The sequence below is a fragment of the Cervus elaphus genome, chromosome 15 (assembly GCF_910594005.1).
Source record: "Cervus elaphus chromosome 15, mCerEla1.1, whole genome shotgun sequence".
NCBI classification, from domain to species: domain Eukaryota; kingdom Metazoa; phylum Chordata; class Mammalia; order Artiodactyla; family Cervidae; genus Cervus; species Cervus elaphus.
Genome location: NC_057829.1, coordinates 6,438,055 through 6,457,809, shown reverse-complemented (window position 1 = coordinate 6,457,809; position 19,755 = coordinate 6,438,055). Strand labels below are relative to the sequence as shown.

Genomic DNA, 19,755 nt, shown 5'->3' with positions numbered 1-19,755 from the left:
AAACCATCCATTTGATGTTAGAGGGAAGTATAGTAAAAAATAAAACTTAAAAAGAGAGGGGGAAAAAAATCACAAACACACAAAACAAATTTCTCAATCTGGTTTTAAAAAAACCCACCGTCAGTAGTAAAGAAAACGGATTCTAATGGGGGGATGGGTCAGAGGCTTGGAGGGAAGGGGACATGTGTATACAAATGGCTGATTCACTCTGTTGTACAGCTGAAATTAACACAACATTGTAAAGCAATTATACTCCAATTAAAAGAAATTTATTCTAATTACTATGTTCAAAATGCCCAGAATAAAGAATTAAGAAATGTGGAATAAATAGACTGCAACAAAATGAGAAATAAAAACATATGCTATTTTTGTAAAATAAAAAGCATGACAATATAAATGTCATCCCCTCATATTTATATGTGCTGCGTGCTTAGCCACGTCCGACTCTGCAATCCCATGGACTCTGGCCCTCCATGCTCCTCTGTCCATGAGATTTTCCCTGCAAGAATACTGGAGTGGGTTGCCATTTCCTTTTTCATTATATCTATACATTCCAACATAAATGTAAAGGAAGCAAAATCTATTATAACACTGTTAAACATTTTATAGTGGTAACAGGAATATCATGATTTGATTCCAGTGATCATTCAATTAACCTAAAAATTGTCCCTCGATAAAAAACAAAGCACATCATCAAAGTTTGCTACTGAGAATACTGTACTTCAAATGGCACTTAAAGCAGATCAACCCCTACTTAGAAAGCAGGTAATAGGCAGCAGGAAAAACCAACATATTTTCATATTAGCGGAGCGTAAAACCTTACAAATAGGCACACAGCTTGGAATAGTAATAACAGACCTTCACAAGTCTGATTTCTACCTGATTAGAAGAACTTCTCACAGACAAGGACTTTTATTTCTCCACTTTCTAATGATTATAGAACACAACCAAATTTAAAATTATAATTATTGTTTTTTTCAAAATAGTCACAGAGGACATATTCAGCTATAGATGTCCTCTATGCCATTATCATTAGCAAGACAAAATCACAATGTCACAAATAACATTAATCAAATCTGTAAAACACAGAAAGAGAAAAATGGGCTTTACTCCGTTAACACAATCATCTGCGGTAGTATAAAAGTTCTAATTTCTTTCATAAGACTTAAATGTGAAGACTTCAGACAGGAGAAAGTTATCTATCTACTATAAACTGACTGGCTACATAGAACATCCATCCACTTTACTGTCTAGGTTCCACTCCAAAACCATTCCCCACTCATGGACTAGACACCCTTTCTCCACTCTCACACTTGAGGATTGTTCCAGCAATGTTCCTACCTCTCCCCTCTATCAGTTTTTCTACCTCTACTAGTTTGAGTCCTACTAGCACTGTAATTTCTAAGAAAATGCTGTTACTTCCTCCACTTAAAAAAAACACACACAAGGTCCGCTGACCTCACTTTCTCCACCAGCTACTACTCTTCTTTGAAGAGAAACAGCCTGGAATGCTTTATCCCCAGACACTTAGAAACTTTTTCACCTCCTCTAAGTCTCTGTTCAAATGTCATTTCAATTACGATCACCTTATTCAAATTTACAACCTGCCCATCCCAATCCCCCAATCTTATTTTATTACTTCCACAGCACTGACAAATCTACCATACTATGTAACTTACTTAATTCTTCTTTTTTCTGTATTGCCCATCTCTCTCCATATGAGAGAATGAAAGGTATAGGAGGTGTTTTGGCTGCACCACATGGCATGTGAGATTTTAATTCTCTGACCAGGGATGGAATCCATGTCCAATGCATTAGAAGTGTGGAGCCTTAACCACTGGACCACAAGGGAAGTCTCCCAGAGACTTTATGAATGCCTGTTTTGTTCACAGATATATCCCATGGACTTGAACAGTGCTGGCACAACACAGATGCTCAATAAATATTTGCTGACTAAGTAAGTGAACTAGATAGGTTTCTTTTTTTTTTTTTTAGTTCTACCACTTTATTGCTACGAACCCACCTCCCTCCACCCTCATGCACACATGCTCAGTCATGTAACCCCATGGACTGCAGCCCGCCAGGCTCCTCTGTCCATGGAGTCTTCTAGGCAAGAATACTGGAGTGCGTTGCCATTTCCTTCTCTGGTTTATTTCTTTCTACTGTGGTACTTCTGATTTCTATTTCTCCTGAAATTACATAATGTATACAATCAACATAATGTATACAACCAGTTTAAACCATACCTTTATACCTAAGACTCCTTTAATTTTTCCTCAAAGTGGAATGTAGCCAGGAAATTGTTTATATAAGATGAGTACTCAATAAAATGATACACAAAATAAATGAGCATCGGAAATATTTTAAGGGAGCAAAGATGGAATAAGCAGAGAATCTGCTTAGTGTTTACCCCCCTCTGACACTGTTGCTTCTCTGGTACCAGGTATGTGTTTATAGAGCCACAACAAAATAACTAGTGTTGCTGAATTAACATGTGACGATGCCACTGGAAACAATGCTAATTACATGGGGATGTTTACCAAACAAACGAACAGCTAGTCACTTAAAGCTGATCACACATCGATCTTAATTATAAATTAATTGTAAATCAAGTAAGAATCTGGCAACTTAGACATGTGCCAAAGAATATCATATGATGAGGTACAAATAGAAAACTGAGCCAGAAATTTCAGAGGCTCAATCTTTAAAATGCAATTTGGACTTCAGTGATCCTTATTCTTTCAAACAACTAACTCAGCTTCAAATTTTGTACTGCAAATTCAAAATCTGTATTAGTATCAGGAAGACTGAAAATGTGTAGCCTCTTAAGAGATTAAAATATACAGATCATACGAACGTGTATGAACTCAATCAATGAAAGATTTTTTCCCAGTTTTTATCAAGAAGGAAACTAGAATTAAATTCTCATATCAAAATAAAGCAGTGAATAATAAAAAGAACTTTTGGACCTAGGTAGTGGTGCTGGTTGTAAAATTTTGTGAATGCACTAAAAAACACTGAAAACTGAATACTTTAAAAGGGTGAACTTTATATGTGAATTATATCTCAATAAAATATTATTCAAGATCGATCTGCAGACCAGTAAATATCAGGTACAAATCACTGGTTTATTGGGTAAATCTTAGCAATGTTACTGGGTAGAAACTACCCACAAATAATACTAACAAGTATCATCACAAGCCTTATTATGCTTTATTCTTTTTCTGAAGGGTAACAGCCTAGAGTGCTTTGCTACAGAGTGTTACATATATACTCTGGCCACGTTACTGGAAAAAACTTTTGGAGGAGCACAAATATTTCTATACTATTCTTTAGGTAGAATCAAAGAAAACTTCTGCATACAATATAAATTATAAGGGGAAAATTCACTCACGTTATACATTATCAAAAGGATCAATAACTTGCTTTTAAAAAATTAAGCTAGAGGATGATAATCTTTCAAACATATCTGAATATACTAGGATTAAAAGCAGACTATAAATAAAATAATTAAAGGAAGGTATCAAAAACAATCAATTTTGGAATAACTAAAGGCCGATTAACCGGTATGTGGATTAACAGTTCTTAAAAAGAAAACAAAGGTAGTGATATATCACTGCAACAATGGAGTCCTGGGAGTCCTGGGAAGGATAACCTTATTTATCTTTGTACAAATTTTAAATGGCAATCAGAGAACCATAATGAAGACCTTTTCAAATTGAGTAATGGAAGAGGAAATGAAGGTCAGATAAATGACCTTAAGATGCAGGTCCCAGATTTTGTTGCAGAAAATCACTCTGAAGAAAGGGAAGAAAGACCTTCAAGGAAGTGTAATTTAAGGAGTTGGGCATTTTAACCTGTGGTGCTTACAAGCCAATGCTCAGAGCACCAAGGAGGCGCTAAGAATGACCACAGTGGTGAGACGGAAGGAGCAGCAAGTGAAGTAAGACTGCAGACAGACAGCACTTCATCTCCTGCAGCAGTAATTCTTGACCTTTGTTCTGCCTTCACACTTCACGTATTTACAGCAAATCTTTCATTGTACACAGATTCTCAACAGGAAAATCACTAACTCAATGTCTGCTGAAGTCTTTAGAAAACAAAAATCAATTTGCTCAGTGACAACCGCATGCTTTCTTCTCATATACAAGAAAGGGAGACCTCAGCCAAAAATCATAACAGATATTTTAATATACTATAGTTTTTGGTCTGTTGGGTGTGTGTATATGTGTGTGTGTGTGTGTGTGTGTGTGTCTACTGCGCAGCTTGTGGAATCTCAAGTTTCTCAACTGGATCTGGGCCCTCGGGAATTCCTTTTTGGTCATTTTTGTACATCAATCTATGTGATAGTCCATAAATTACCTTATTTTAAAATATTTTTACACTTCTGGATGACATCTGTAGAAAAGTAAAATACTGTCTAAATATTAGATGAAATTTGTTTCAAAATTAAAAGGATTCTTGATTCAAAAACATTTTTCCCTAGAGTATGTACATAATATAAAACAAAGGAATGATGTTTTTAAATTCACAAAACAGAGCCCCAAACAGTCCTTCCTGCCAGACATAAACACTAGTAAGCAGAATTTTTACATACTTAAAAAATAAATTTTGTATGTAAATGAAGTCATGTTACATACTGATATTTCATGAAAGTTTTTTCATCCAATACATGATGATGATATCTAGTACATATATGTGTGTGTGTGTTAGTCACTTAGTCGTGTCCGACTCTTTACGACTCCATGGACTACTGCCGGCCAGGCTCCTCTCATGGGATTCTCCAGGCAAGAATATCGGAGTGGGTTGCCATTTCCTTCTCCAGGGGATCTTCCCGACCCAGGGATCGAACCTGGGTCTCCTGTGTTGCAGGCAGATTCTTTACCATGCGAGCTACAGGGAAGTCTTAGGGATTGCTATGTGATTATAGTAATTACTATATAAACCTTTTAAGGGTGTGAATTCATTTCACCTTTGAAACAACTCTGTGGGCTTCCCCGGTGGCTCAGTAAAGAGTCTGCCTGGAGTGTGCGAGACCTGGGTTCGATCCCTGGGTTGGGAAGATCCCCTGGGAAAGGAAATGGCAACCCACTCCAGTATTCTTGCCTGGAGAATCTCATGGACGGAGGAGCCTGGCAGGCTCTAGTCATGGGGTCGCAAAGAGTTGGACACGACTAACTTCACTTTCTTTCTTTGAAACTAAACTCTTATTAAAGAGTCAGGGAATGCTATTACCTCAATTTTACAGATGAGAAAATTAAGGTGTGCAAAGACTGAGCATGCTGCCCAAAGTCAGACAGCAAGGAAGTGGCAGAAGCAGGATTCAAACCCATGCTATTGTGCTTCACTGTTCCCACTTAAGATCGCTCTCTTTTTGTTTTTTCTTGGCCACACCTCGAGACATGCTGGATCTTAGTTCCCTGACCAGGCATTGAACCCTTGCCCCCTTCAGTGGAAGTACGGAGTCTTAACCACTGGACCACCAATAAAGTTTCCACTGTTCACACTCTCAACTCAGCCACACTTCCACTCTTAAGAGCTAGGAAAGTGGAAAATCTTTGCTAATCAAGTAATTTTACATTAAATACACCCACACCTCACTACTTCAACATCATCAATCACAGTTAATTAAGAGTTGACTATAAAGCATGGGAAGACTATAATGATCAATGATAGATAAAATTTTAATTCACAATTGAAATTATTAATTTTCAAATGATATCAAAATATTTAACTTATAAGTGCTTCAGTGAATATGTTAGGGCAAATAATAGCCCTCTGAAAAACCTGAAAACAGTATCAGATCACAGTAACATTTATTAATCACAACAGGACTCTTCTAAGCTGATAATGTCATTGTACATTTTTTACTTATTTTTCTCTCTAGGTAGAATACTCATATTTTAAATGTTACACAAAGAGTAAATAATAATCACAAACTCAGTATCCTAAAAATAATCAAGTCACCAGCAAGCTATATCACAAGTAAGAGAAATTTTCACCTATTAATTGAGAAAACATTTTCTAAAAGATTCAAAGAGTTAAGGAAGAAAAAGAAATGCATGGCCCAAATCATTAGTAGCAAAATAATCAATACTAAATATCTTTTCAATGCAAGGATTTGTCTTTTCATTTCCTCCCTCAAATGAGTCCTTATTCATTTCCTGTTAAAATTCATTTGGAAAATTAACTGTGATACTCTAAACAAGAAAGAGTCAATCAACTGAATGGGAAAAGGACTATGCAACATGGTCCTTTCCTTCCTGTGTTTCTTGGATTAGTTACTGTCTTGGAGGCCAGTTTTCCCAGTTTTTAACAGGGATAAAAATAATACCTACCTTTATGAGTTTGCTGTCAGGCTGAAACTAAGCTATATGAGAGAGCATGTTTACCCAATTTTTATTGCCAAAGCTTAGCCACTATTAGACTTAATACCTGACTCTATATTTTGAATGAAAGCATTCATTTCCATTTAAAAGACAATAATTCAACTCAGTATTTTTCATACCTACTCTGATAATACTTAGCTCAGGCACATTAATATTTTAAAAATTTTATCCAAGTAAAATATTCAAAACTATTTTTAAACAATTTAACCTCCAATAGAATAAATTAAAAACTTTTTCCTGCCGCATCCTTTCCCATTTTCTTCTGCCGAGACAACTGCTTTTAATTTTAACTCTTTTAGCTCTGACAGTTAAAACCTCATCGCTAAGTAATATTCTTATCCCACTATATTTATACTTTTAAGACACTATTCTATCTATTTCCCATTGTTGTAAGGACTTGACTTTTGTATTTAAGCAACTTCTCTACCCTCCATCCTACTAATGCAGTGTTTCTTCCTAATATAATTTTTGAGAGGAGTAACTTAATGCCTTTGTTATTTTTTTCCATCTGTTACCATTGTTATCTTTAATTTCCCCCTAATGTTCCATCATAGGAGAGAGCAAGTCCTCCCTTTAATAGCAATTTTCCTTTCTCCACTCTGCAGTCTAGTGACCACTAGCATCTAATGTTACTACTGAGTAGTCTGATGCCTGCCATTCTGCTTCTCAGTCCTTAGCAATAAACTACTTTTTCTTTCTGGAACTGTTAGAAGGTTGTTTCTTTATCTCTGATGACCTGAAGTTTCATGACTCCTTGATCCTGTGATCCCTTTTAATTTAAAGCCTTTAAGAACCTAAGCATATTTCATTGAAAGTAATTTGTTAAATATGTACAGTATGTGTCACAACAGTAAGAAGACATAAAAACAAGTAAGATAGTTCCGTTGTCAGGAGGATTTAAATTATTAGGAAGGAAAAGCAAACATGACAATGATAGTAACAGGTGAAATATTGTCTATGACATTAGATAAATGCAAAGAATTTAGAGGATTCAGCAGAGAAGAAAACATGTCTGTCAACCCACGGATCGAACCCAGGTCTCCCGCATTGAAGGTGAATTCTTACCAGCTGAGCCACCAGCAAAGCCCAAGGAAAGAGAGGGGAGGCATAAAATGGTTCACAGGAAGGTTGGGCATTTCTGGCTGAGAACTGAAGAATGAATGAGCCAGTGGCATGGAAGGGTGGCATTTAAGACAAGGAAAAAACAGCATGAATAAAAAACATGGTATCAGGAAAACAGAGGATGTATTACTCAGGATACTCAGGAAATATTGACTAAATCCATTTTGACTCTGGCATAAGATACATGTCAGGAGAACCAGGAGGCAGATAAATAATATAGCTGTTAAGGCTGGCTGAGCAAGGAGACCCTCAAGCACCCATGCCAAGGAGAGTCTGAAGTTACTCTTAAGATTCAGTTAGCATTTAAATTTAAAATTACAGTTTAAAATTGACAACTATAAAACAACACTAGAAGGAGAAATGAATTCAGGTTCAACTAACAGTTATGGAAATGGACTTACATATGATTAGATCTTCTTCCTCTATTTGTTTTCTTTCCTATGACGGGAGTGCCAAAATGTTCAGGGTTGGTGAGTGGGAGCTGGTCTAATGTCTGTGGGTAGGAACATAAACCCATCAAAAGTTATTAAGTTGCACATTCTTTTTTTTACTGTTTAAATCAAATCAATTTAAGAATATCCTTAGATTTTTAGATTTAAAACTTCCCAAGGGAGACAAAAATACAACTTTCCTAAAGATTAAAAACTTTCACTTCAAAGAATTATTAAAAGATGAATGAGCTCATAACTGCAAAAAAGGAAAAGAAATTTAGTGTTCTCTCTAGATAATTTCATTATCTACTTGAGGGTTGACAGACTTCTAAGAGTGATTAAAATATAAAACAAAACAAATACAGCTCAGTGGAAACAGAGATTTGAGAGATGAGAAATCTATGTGTAAGTACCTAATCCCTAGACTGAGGCCAATTGTATCTCAAATTTTTCTTTGCATTTAGGGAATCATAATCTACAAAACAGAATTCTTAGTAAGTAATGGAAACTAAATTATCAGGATAAGCATCAATTACCTGAAAAAAGGGCTTCAGATAGGTGACATTATGACTCTGCAAACATTTTCTGTAAACCGCACCCCCCTACACCCCGACCCCCGTGCACTTGGCAGGATCTTATTTCCCCAATCAGGGATCAAACCCAGGCCCTGGCAGTGAAAGCGCAAAGTCCTGCTCACTGGGACTCCCTGCAGGGAATTCCCTGCAATAAATTCTACTTTTAAAGAAAATGTAAACATTAGTTTTTCTAAAGTTAGTATTTTAATTTTCCCTTTCTTTTTAATATAGCAACATTCAATTCTTGCTATGAAGACAATAATCAATAAGTGAACACTTCCTTCTTGTTATCAACTGGCAATTCATGTCTCTCACCCTGCTCAAAAAAAAAACTGATTTCCAGAGAAGGAACTGGTTGTTGGTTAAAAGCACAGTGAAAAAAGGGAATTTGAAATTCCTTCGTTTCCCCATATCAGAGACTTCTTGGGTTGTTTTGTGCCATTAATTCCTTAAAAGGTTTATATATCTAAAAAGTTAAAGTATCAATCTGAAGATGTTATCCCAACTGACTTAATTCTCTGAATATCATTTTGATAATAATCAAACTTTTTCAGCATCTTAAAGATTTTCCACAGTTACTGTTCCTTTTATCCCTCCAATAGAATCTTTGTTATTTCAGATACTTTTATGAACACAAGGGGAATAAAAGATCCCAGGAAAACTGTCACAGTGGAAGTGAGGGCAAGGAACTAGTTATGATAAAAAGTCTCAAAGTTACAAACAAGAATGTTATATGAAAGGGTGTCCATTACCTTTAAGATCAGATATTTAAATATAAACTAATGTCAATATTTAAAAGAAAAATTTGAACTTTTATTTTTAAAACTGAGATAATTTTGTTGAAACAGTGAACTAAAACATGAAAGGAGGATGTATATTAATTCATTTACATAATTTGTTAGAATATATGTAAATATGTTTAAGGTACACACACCAACACACATACACACACACGTGATAACTGCTCAGTTGTGTCCGACTCTTTGTGATCCTGTGGACTATAGCCTGCCAGGCTCCTCTGTCCATGGAATTCTCCAAGCAATAATATTGGAGTGGGTTGCCATTTCCTCCTCTAGGGATACATACACACACACACACACACACACACACACACACACACATACACGTGTCCAACAATGAAGAATACAGTATAGTAAAAAGGCACTAGCCACAAAGCATTAAATAAAAACTGATTCCTTGAAATGATAGACAAAAATCGTCACTTTTATACGGCTAAAAATATAAATCTTTCATATGTAGCTTGTAAGTCATGCATTTAAAAAAATATTTGAAGACAAAAACTTGCCCAAATACAATAATATGCCAGACAAAATCTCTTCAGAAGTAACCTGTCATTAACTCCTAATTATGCTTCCCAAGTGTGAAAATTTCAAAGCACTCTATTTGGTAAATAGGGAAAATAAATTATTTTGGCTCAGTTTCTCCTAAGCTAACAGAAGAATTAAATGCCCTTCCCCTAAGATTGGCCACTCTCTTAAAAGTAGACAAAGATCCCCTGGAGAAGGTAAAGGCTACCCACTCCAGTATTCTGGCCTGAAGAATTCCACAAACTGTGGAATATATATATATAACTGTGGAACATAGTCCATGGGGTTGCAAAGAGTTGGAAGCCACTGAGCAACTTTAACTATCAGTTTTCTATTTTATTTCTATTTTAAGTATCGGCTAGTTATTTTACTTGGTTTAAGAAAGAAAATATCCAGATTTCTGAAAAGTTATCTAGGATTCACATATAGGAATACCCAAATAAACCACAATCTCTCCCTAGTATTTAAAAAAAAATTAGAACAATAAGAAGCAATTGTCTTATTGTTAAAAGCAGACCTGTGTCCCTGGCCTCAATCCTGGAAAGCAGGAGCCCTTTTATCTCACTTTACACAAAAGAATAAAGGACGGTCAGAATTAAGAGGGCTTCCCTGGTAGCTCAGTAGTAAAGAATCTGCCTACCTGTGTAGGAGATGCAGGTTCGATCCCAGGTCAGGAACTGGAGACAGAAATGGCTACCCACTCCAGTATTCTTGCCTGGAAAATTCCATAGACAGAGGAGCCTGGCAGGCTACAGTCCATGGGGTAGCAAAAGAGTCAGACATGACTTCAGTTCAGTCATTCACTCGTGTCCGACTCTTTGCGACCCCATGGACTGCAGCAGACCAGGCTTCCCTGTCCATCACCATCTCCCCAAGCTTGCTCAAGCTCATGTCCATCGAGTCGGTGATGCCATCCAACCATCTTCTCCTCTGTCGTCCCCATCTCCTCATGCCTTCAGACATGACTTAGCAACTAAACAACTACAAGAAATACTTGAAGAGCAAAACCAGAAACTCCTGGCTATATTAAATGCTGAAGAAAATTCCACAGGCATAGGGGAAACATGCTGATAGCCCTGTTATCTAAAATGGGCTGCAGGAAATATGGAGATAGGATTTCATCTAAACTTTCTTCAGCGTTTTCAATTCCATGTAGTAAATGCACAAAGAGAATGCCAGTTGATAAAACTACTTTGGAATATTATTCCAATTATGAATGCTCTACAGAAATACCCACTGTAACAGATGCCAAGGATAAATTCCATGTCTGCCTAACTTACCCATGTACCCAGCAGAGCATCTGCGAGTGGCAGTGGGTAGGGAATAATAAACCAGTCATCTAATATCCTCTAGCAAAACATGAAATTTAACATGCTGAGGTACATAGACTAAAACTGATGCCTCCTGAAATTAAGGTGGACACACTGAGCTACTAGATATCACTGCTTCGGCTTTCATACCACAACTATCTTAAAAATTATCCCAATTTAAAATTCTCCTGGCAAAGACAAAATTAGTTCCTTAAGATACTTCACTGGAATGAGTAAATAAAACATATACCTTCACTTAGGTGAAAAATCAAGTGTTCAAGTTCTCATAATCATTCAGTTCAGTTCAGTCGGTCAGTCGTGTCCGACTCTTTGCGACCCCATGAATCACAGCACGTCAGGCCTCCCTGTCCGTCACCAACTCCCAGAGTTTACTCAAACTCATAAAAGCCTACAGCACCCGGTATTCCCATCCAAGTACTAACCAGGCCAGACCCTGCTTAGCTTCTGAGATCAGACACATTCAGGGTGGTATGGCCATAGACTATAATTATCACATATTCTAAGGAAAATGAAATTATTTCTAGGAACTCCATAAACTCAGAATTCTGTTAATGTCATCAGTCAAAGAAGCCAAATTCACTGTACTTGTCCCAAAGTTATATGTATTTCCTATATTTAAACCTTCACAATTAATTCACCAAATGGTTACTGAGGCTTTTGTGTAGAAAACACTACTAGGAAAAGAAGAATTCATCAAGATGACAAAAATTTGGCTATTCCGCCAAAACAGCTTACAATTTTAAAGAGAAAAATGATAAAAGTAACCAAAAAAAAAAATACCATAAAAAAAAAGTAAGAGAAGTGGAAAAGGATCAAAGAATACTGAGATCAAAATTGGTTAGAGAGCTCATGAAAGACATCATGAAGGAGGAAGCATTTCTCATGGTCTTGAGAGGAACAGGGCTCAGAAGAAACCAAGAAAAGGAAGTATGAACCATAATCTGAAAGTCTTACAAATGAGAAGTACAGGGCAATAATAAAGCATGAGACTGAAAAGATAGGCCAGAATTATTACACAGAGAATCTGTCCCAAATTCGGAATTGAAATGGGAAGTCAATCATTTAAGGGAAAGGAAAAATAACAACAAAAAAAATAAAGTCTAATAATTTAACAGAAATACTAAAATTCCCCACGATAACATCATTCTAAATAGTTATTAGAAAAAAGAAATCTTGGTTTGGTCACACTGTGTATTAACTAATATTTATAGTGTTATAGAATATAACACTATTTGTAACAATATGTCCATGAAAAAAATTTTGAATTGCAAGTTATTGATTTTCAAAACTTTGTGAAGCCTCCACATTTATTAAAACATCTTTCAATTTTAGAGTATGATTTTGGTACTAGGAAGTGCTGGTTTGAGAAATGGTTCTGACCATCAATTTCATCAACTGTAAGCTAAAAATAAGAACTATATCTCTCTCATAATGCTGTACATGTGAGGCTGTATGTAAAGCACTAAGCAAAGTCCCTGGCAGATGTAAGCACTTCAGTTATTCACCCAGCCAACATTCATTCAGATCCTGCTCTGTGCCGGGCACTGTTGCAGGAATGGGGAACACAATGGTGCAGAAGACACACACAGCCTCTGCCGCTGAGACACGCACCCCGCAGTGAGGAAGGCAGACAGTAAACAAGCACATAAACACAGTGGTGAGCTAGGTATGTGCTATAAAGAGAATTAAATTAACCTGAGAAGATTATGAGGAATGGAAGCGTCCGTTTTGGAAAGAGCAGTCAGGCAAGCCTTCTCCAAAGAGAGGCTATAATAAACGTCAGCTGCTGGCAGCAGCAGTAGTTAGGAGGTGTTTGCAGTAGTTAAGAGTAGTTAGGAGGTCCCTTTAACAATTATGGGGGTTCAAGTAGGTTACAAATGAGGAATCTCTATTCTATAATTATTTATAAATTAAAGGACTCTATATGAAAGTTGCCTAAGGATAATAAACAATTCCACTGTATTTTCTTCATGGACAAACGCTAATTGCTAAAATACATTAAAAAAAAGGCACATGGAACTCAAACACAAGGCCCTAACGTTTTCTCAGACTATATGCTAATACTTTTATGTATTAATAAGTTTTCCTGATGAACAAGTAAGTTGCTTGAATAAGAAAGCAAAACTTTGCCACCCCCAATACAAAATACTCCGACATGTTTGTTCATTAAGTGATTACTTACTTCACTCTCTGCAAAATGCCTCTCTCCTTTTAGGCACAGTGAGGATCGTCTCAACGTTTTCTCATCACCATCATCAAAGACTGTGAGAAGAGGTAGAAAAGGAAACTACTGAAGGGATTTTCAAAGATTAACAAAATGACATAAGTTATCATTTAACTTTATCAGTGCAAAGAGAGCTACTGCTTTAAAAGATTAGATCTGACATTAAGTATACATTTTAAGTTTTGTAACAAACAACTTCAAATGCAGAGTATCTTATCCAATTTCTAGGGAAAAAAAAATATAATGAAAACATCTACCCTGGTACAGAAAACACCAAATGAAAAGAAGTTAGCATTTCAGAAAGAAAACTTTTAAATGCTGATTAATCCTTCTCAATGGGGTAGAGAAAAAGGAAGCTTTTCTATTGGTAAATGATGACAAATTTAAGAAACAAAAAAGAAGAATATAAATTTATATATTCAGACTGCCCTTATAAATTCCTCTAATCTCAATCTCAGCACTACTAACATTTTGGACCAGATGAAGCAGGAAAGCCTCCTTAAACAAGATTCAAACTAAAACTGCAAAGGAAAAGGCAACCACAGGAGAACTATCATATGAAAACTGACAGCAGAGATAAGAGTACAGCAATAGGAGAGTACCTGCAACTGAAGAGGGAAAGGTTTAACAATCCCTTTTTTATTTAAATATATAAACTCATATCCTAAAAATAAGATGACAACATTTCCAAGAGGAAAAGATGGGACTGGGAAGACACTATACGTTGGCAATTGAAGAGAGAAAATATAACAGAAATAATGTTCCTTTCAATAAATGTATGAAAATACGTCCAATCTCACTACTAATCATGGGAGAAGCGAATTAAAACCAAATTGAGATACTATTTTGCGTCCAGATGGGCACAAATTTAAAAATACTAGTAACATCAAATTTGACAAGGGTTGGGAAAACAAGTATATTCATACACTACTGTTTATGGGAGTGTAAATTAACAGTCTTTTAGGAAAGTGGTTTTCATAACCTACTGAAGTTTTAAAAGGACATTTCCCTTCAATCTATGCCTAGTTCTCAATGCACACACTAGCGAAATACTACAATAATGTCCATGTACAAAAAACATTCAATCCATAATATAGTAATTTACTATGTAACACCAAGAAAACTGGCAACATCATCATCAAGAATATTAGTTTAAAAAATTTATCTGTTGCATGACAACATGAATTTACGGAATGCTACTGAAATGCACACTTAAAAATGGTTAAGATGAAAGAAAATACTCTAAAATACACTTTGAAGTGAAAAGCTGGAAATCCATTGTATAATATATACACTAAGTTTAAATTATACATTATGTACATATTTATGAAATAAAGATTTTAAAGATCTGGAAAGATAAAAACTATTAATAGTAGTAACAACTATGGCAACTATGAGAAGAAGTAAATCAAGAAAAAACTCTGCCTAATTTGTATCATCATTGAAAATACATTTTAAGAAGAATATGTATTCCCTTACCTACAGTGTACCAACTAGCATCTGTTAACTTATTGATTACAGCTTCCTGATATGCACCATCAAGATTCTTCACTTCCACAATAGCCCCAACCTAAAGTATTAAAAAAAAAAAAAGTTAGAAAAACTTTTAGAAGAGAAATGAACGAACTAAAACCTGGCTGTTTTTTGACAAATTGATTTCATGATGGTGAAGAATAAAGTAACTACTGCTTTGTCTTAAAGGGCCAGCAACTTTACTCACGACTGCTTCTGTATCATCAGTGAGAATATCAACATAATGAACAAAGCAAGTAATATCTAAGTACTGTTACGAAAATATATAGTTTTGTCCTTACAACCTCTCTGAGGGAACTCTCACAGGTCTGGGGATCCCTGCCTGTGAAATTGCATATCTTTGCCTCATATTACAACTCTTCTTTAAAGGATGCTGGGGGAAAATTAACAAATAATTCTGAGGTTCTCCTTAAGTTATAATGTGCCAATAATGAAAATCATTCGAAATATTTTCACCTGATCAAGAAAATGCTGATAGTTTATATGGTTTATAAATGTATATGGTCTTTATAAGTGTGTGTGTGTGTGTGTGTGTGTGTGTGTGTACACATCATACTAAAACACTTCTACACAGCAAAAGAAATTGTCAACAATTTGAAAAGGCAACCTACAGAATGGGAGAAAATACATTTGCAAATCACATTATCTGATAAGGGGTTAAAAACCAAAATACATAAAGAATTCATACAATGCAACAGAAAAAGAGAAGAATCATCAAACAATCCAATTGAAAAATTGGCAAAGGTTCTCATTCCATACACAAAAACAAACTCAAAATGGATTAAAGTCTTGCATGTAAAACTGGAAACCATAAAACTGCTAGAAGAAAACACAAGCAGAACACTCCTGGACATAAATTGTAGCAGTGTTTTTTTTGGATCTGTCTTCTAAGGCAAAGGAAACAAAAGCAAAAATAAATAAATGGGACCTAATTAAACTTAAATCTTTTGCACAGTAAAGGAAATCATTGACAAAACAAAAATAGAATCTACTGAATGGGAGAAAATATGTGCAAATGGTGCAAATGACAAGGGGTTAAAATCTAAAATATATAAACAGCTCACAAAATTAATATCCAAAGAAGCAAAAAGCTCCATTTATAAAATGAGCAGAAGACCTGAATAGACATGTTTCCAAAGAAGACATACAGACAGCAAACAGGTACATGGAAATATGCTCACTATCACTAATCAACAGAGAAATGCAAATCAAACCCACAATTAGGTATCTCCTGACACCTACTGAGAACGGCTTATTATCATCAAAAGACAAGAAATAATGTGCTGACCAGGATGTGGAGAAGGAAACCTCTGTGCACTGCTGGTAGGAATGTAAACTGATACAGCACTATGGAAAACAGAATGCAGGGCTTCAGAAAGATTCAACAGAGAACTACCACATGACCCAGTCATTTCACTTGTGGGTATTTATCTGAAGGAAATGAAAACACTGATTTGAAAGGATATATGCACCCCCAAGTTCACTGAAGCATTATTTACAATGGCAAAGATATGAAAAGAAGCTAAGTATCCATCAATGGATGACAGATAAAGATGTGTGCATGTGCGCACACACGCTCACATAATTCAGCCATTAAAAAGAATGAAAACAGGGAGGTAGGAAGGGGGATCGGCCATGTAAATCCATGGCTGATTCAAGTCAGTGTATGGCAAAAACCACTACAATATTGTAAAGTAATTAGCCTCCAACTAATAAAAATAAATGGAAAAAATAAATAAATAAAATAAAACTACCAAAAAAAAAAAAAATGAAATCTTGTCATCTGCAACAACATGGGCAGACATTGAGGGCATTATGCCATGTGAAATTAGTCATATAGAAAAAGCCAATTACCATATGATATCACTTATACATGAAGTCTAAAACACAAAACAGAAAGCCAACTTTATAAGATACAGAGAATAAGATCGAAAATAGAGGCTAAGTCTTAAAAGCCCTCACCGCAAGAAAAAAAATTTTTTACAACCGTGTGTGCTAAGTTGCTTCAGTAGTGTCCAACTCTTTGTGACCCTATGGACTGTAGACCTTCAGGTTCCTCTGTCTATGGAATTCTCCAGGCAAGAATACTGGAGTGGGTTGCCATGTCCTCCTCCAGGGGATCTTCTCGACTCAAAGATCGGGCACAAGACTCTTATGTCTCCTGCCCTGGCAGATGGGTTCTTTACCACTAGCACCACCTGGGAAGCCTGTTTACAACCATGTATGGTGACAAATGTTAACTAGACTTATGTGGTGATCCACAAATATTGAACCATTATGCTGTATACTGAAACTAGTAATAATATTAGTTTTATCTCAATTAAAAGAAAATGTCTATGATCTTTACAGTGATAACAAAACTAAATTTGTTTAGAGTGTCAGCCCCACACGATGCCCAAAAAAGGGAAGGAAACTCTCTCTCTCTCTTCTAGTTCCCAAACCAGAGATGAAGCGCAAGCCCCCTGCAGTACAACTGCACAGTCCCAACCAGTGGACCACCAGAGACTACCGTCAATAAATACATGGTGCATTTTTTAAAATAGAATACTCAAATGTTCCAGTACTGTTTTCATGTCAACTCACTGAAAATATACTGAAATCAAATAACCACCACTATAGGAAGTTTATTTTCTCTAGGAGAAACATTTATCCAAATGCTAATCCTCTCTATCAGCTGATAGAAAGCTACAAAGTATATTAGGAAACAACTGAAAATCTTCATACAAAAAAAAAAATCCATAAGCAAGAGAAATATTTCAACAATTTCGAGACTGTAATTTAATACACTTGCCTATGTCAAAATCAAAATGATCCCAAGCCTAATCAAAAACAAAGAAAATTTTAATAAGACAAATCAAACAAGCAAACTAAACCAACTATGCCACAATCAAACAGGCTGAACCAAAAGGAGAGATGACTTGAGGATTCAAATTGTCTCTCCTATCCCCACAACACTGAGCATTTTTTGTAACTGGTACCAGCTAGCATGTGCCAGGTGAACAAGGTAGTCAGGTAGTGAAGAGCTAACTGGTGTGCTCATAAGGCAAAAATACAAATAAGGCATAGAGATGCGTGTGTTCTGATCATCCAGTGGGCAGAATGCTCAAAACTACAGGCTGTGAGTCCATGAGAATTTTTATTTTTGCCATCTCATTACTGGCTGTAAGACCTTGTGCCAGATTACATTACCTCCCATCTCCCTCCAACCTCCTCATCTCTAAAGAGTTGTTATGAGGACTATATAAGATAATATGAGCAGAGGAATCAGCACAGTACTGACACATACTAAATGTAAATGAATGGCAGTTAACATCAAACTGTGTGTGTGTGTCAGTCCCTCAGTTATGTCTGACTCTTTGTGACCCCATGGACTGCAGCCCACCAGGCTCCTCTGTCCATGGAATTCTCCAGGCAAGAATACTGGTATGGATTGCAATTTCCTTCTCCAGGGGATCTTTCTAACCCAGGGATCGAACCAAGTCTCCGGACTGCACAGAGATTCTTTACCATCTAAGCCACCAGGGAAACCCAACATCAAATTATACATGTGCATGTCTTTGTCCTTTTATCCCTACAAGTGATACACATGTGCATATAACATTAGAGAGGGCACCTATAAAACAGAAAAAGTGGAAAATAATTTTCCCAAGGCAATATTAAACCTTACAGGGTTTAGTCTTCCCTGTGCAGATACGCTCAGTCATGTCTGACTCTGAGACCCCGTGGACTGTAATCCACCAGGCTCCTCTGTCCATGGGATTTTCCAGGCAAGAATACTGGAGTGGGTTGCCATTTCCTACTCCAGGGGATCTTCCCAATGCATGGATCAAACCCACATCTCTTGCATTGGCAGGCGGGTTCTTTACCACTGGTGCTGTTTGGGAAGCCCTTAGTCTTCCACAGTGCCTACTATATAAGCAAGGTACTAATGCCCTGAGGATTCAATTAAAAGTTTTCAAATCAACCACCAACAAAAACTGGCAGATACAGACATCTAGCAAATTCTCTGAAAAGTACTGTTTCATTAGGAAAGGATTTTTCTTGCATCTACAAATGTTTTTTCAATTATGTTAGCATTTCTTAAAATTTGCCCAGCTAGGCCAATGCCCATTTCAGACATTCAGAACGGCCGAGCGGCACCTGGCGGCTGCCCACGTGTCTCCTTTAGGCCTGCTCACCAGTGGGCAGTAAAGCAGCGCTCAAGTCACAGCTGGCCGATGGAGGAAACTAATGCAAGGACATTAAACTCTCCACATGTATGTACGAACATGCTTATCACTTATAACTGCCTAATGATCCTTACAAAACTTCATAGGCCAGTAGTTGCTTCAAAGAATTGAAAGCTCTGAAGATTTGTTTTGTTATGTTTTGTTTTCTCACTTTTCACATCATCATGGAACTCATATCACTCAATCCCTAGTTTACCACTTTGTATTTTTGGAAACTCCACCCTTTTAATAAGTGAAACATGGTGAGACTAAAACAGATGAGTGAATAAAAAGCAATCAATCTTTCCTTGATGTTCATTTCACTTCTGAACACAAGTTTTACTGTCACAAAGGTTTTATGGCACATTAAGTCTACTTTTTTCCTACTTAGAATTACATATTTATCAACTGAATAGCAAAGTAACCAATGAATTTTTTAAAAGATCAAGATTATTACTTCTAGTGCTTCAGTGGGAAACAGTAATTATGAATAAATTATGAATAAATGAATTACCTTTAGTGGGCCCTTTATGTGGTCATCCTGAACTTCCACTGTTGAAGAATCATGTCTAAATGTTACCTAGAGATTATAAATTTAATTAGCCACCAAAAAA

At 36.2% G+C, this 19,755-nt stretch overlaps 1 protein-coding gene across 7 annotated transcripts in view; it reads right to left on the bottom strand.

Moving 5' to 3' along the window:
* The window catches only part of ARID4B (AT-rich interaction domain 4B), a 134,316-nt gene that overhangs the window by 59,385 nt on the left and 55,176 nt on the right, over positions 1-19,755 (bottom strand). For all 7 annotated transcript variants that reach the window (XR_006345236.1, XM_043924937.1, XM_043924941.1 and 4 more), the window contains exons 4-7: positions 19,656-19,721; positions 14,880-14,970; positions 13,359-13,438; positions 7,913-8,004 (exon numbers count right to left, since the gene is read on the bottom strand). Coding sequence is in view for 6 of the 7 variants with exons in the window: in XM_043924937.1 (XP_043780872.1) it covers positions 7,913-8,004; positions 13,359-13,438; positions 14,880-14,970; positions 19,656-19,721 (329 nt within the window). In the remaining variant the exon portion in view is untranslated. The remainder of the gene's footprint in view (positions 1-7,912; positions 8,005-13,358; positions 13,439-14,879; positions 14,971-19,655; positions 19,722-19,755) is intronic.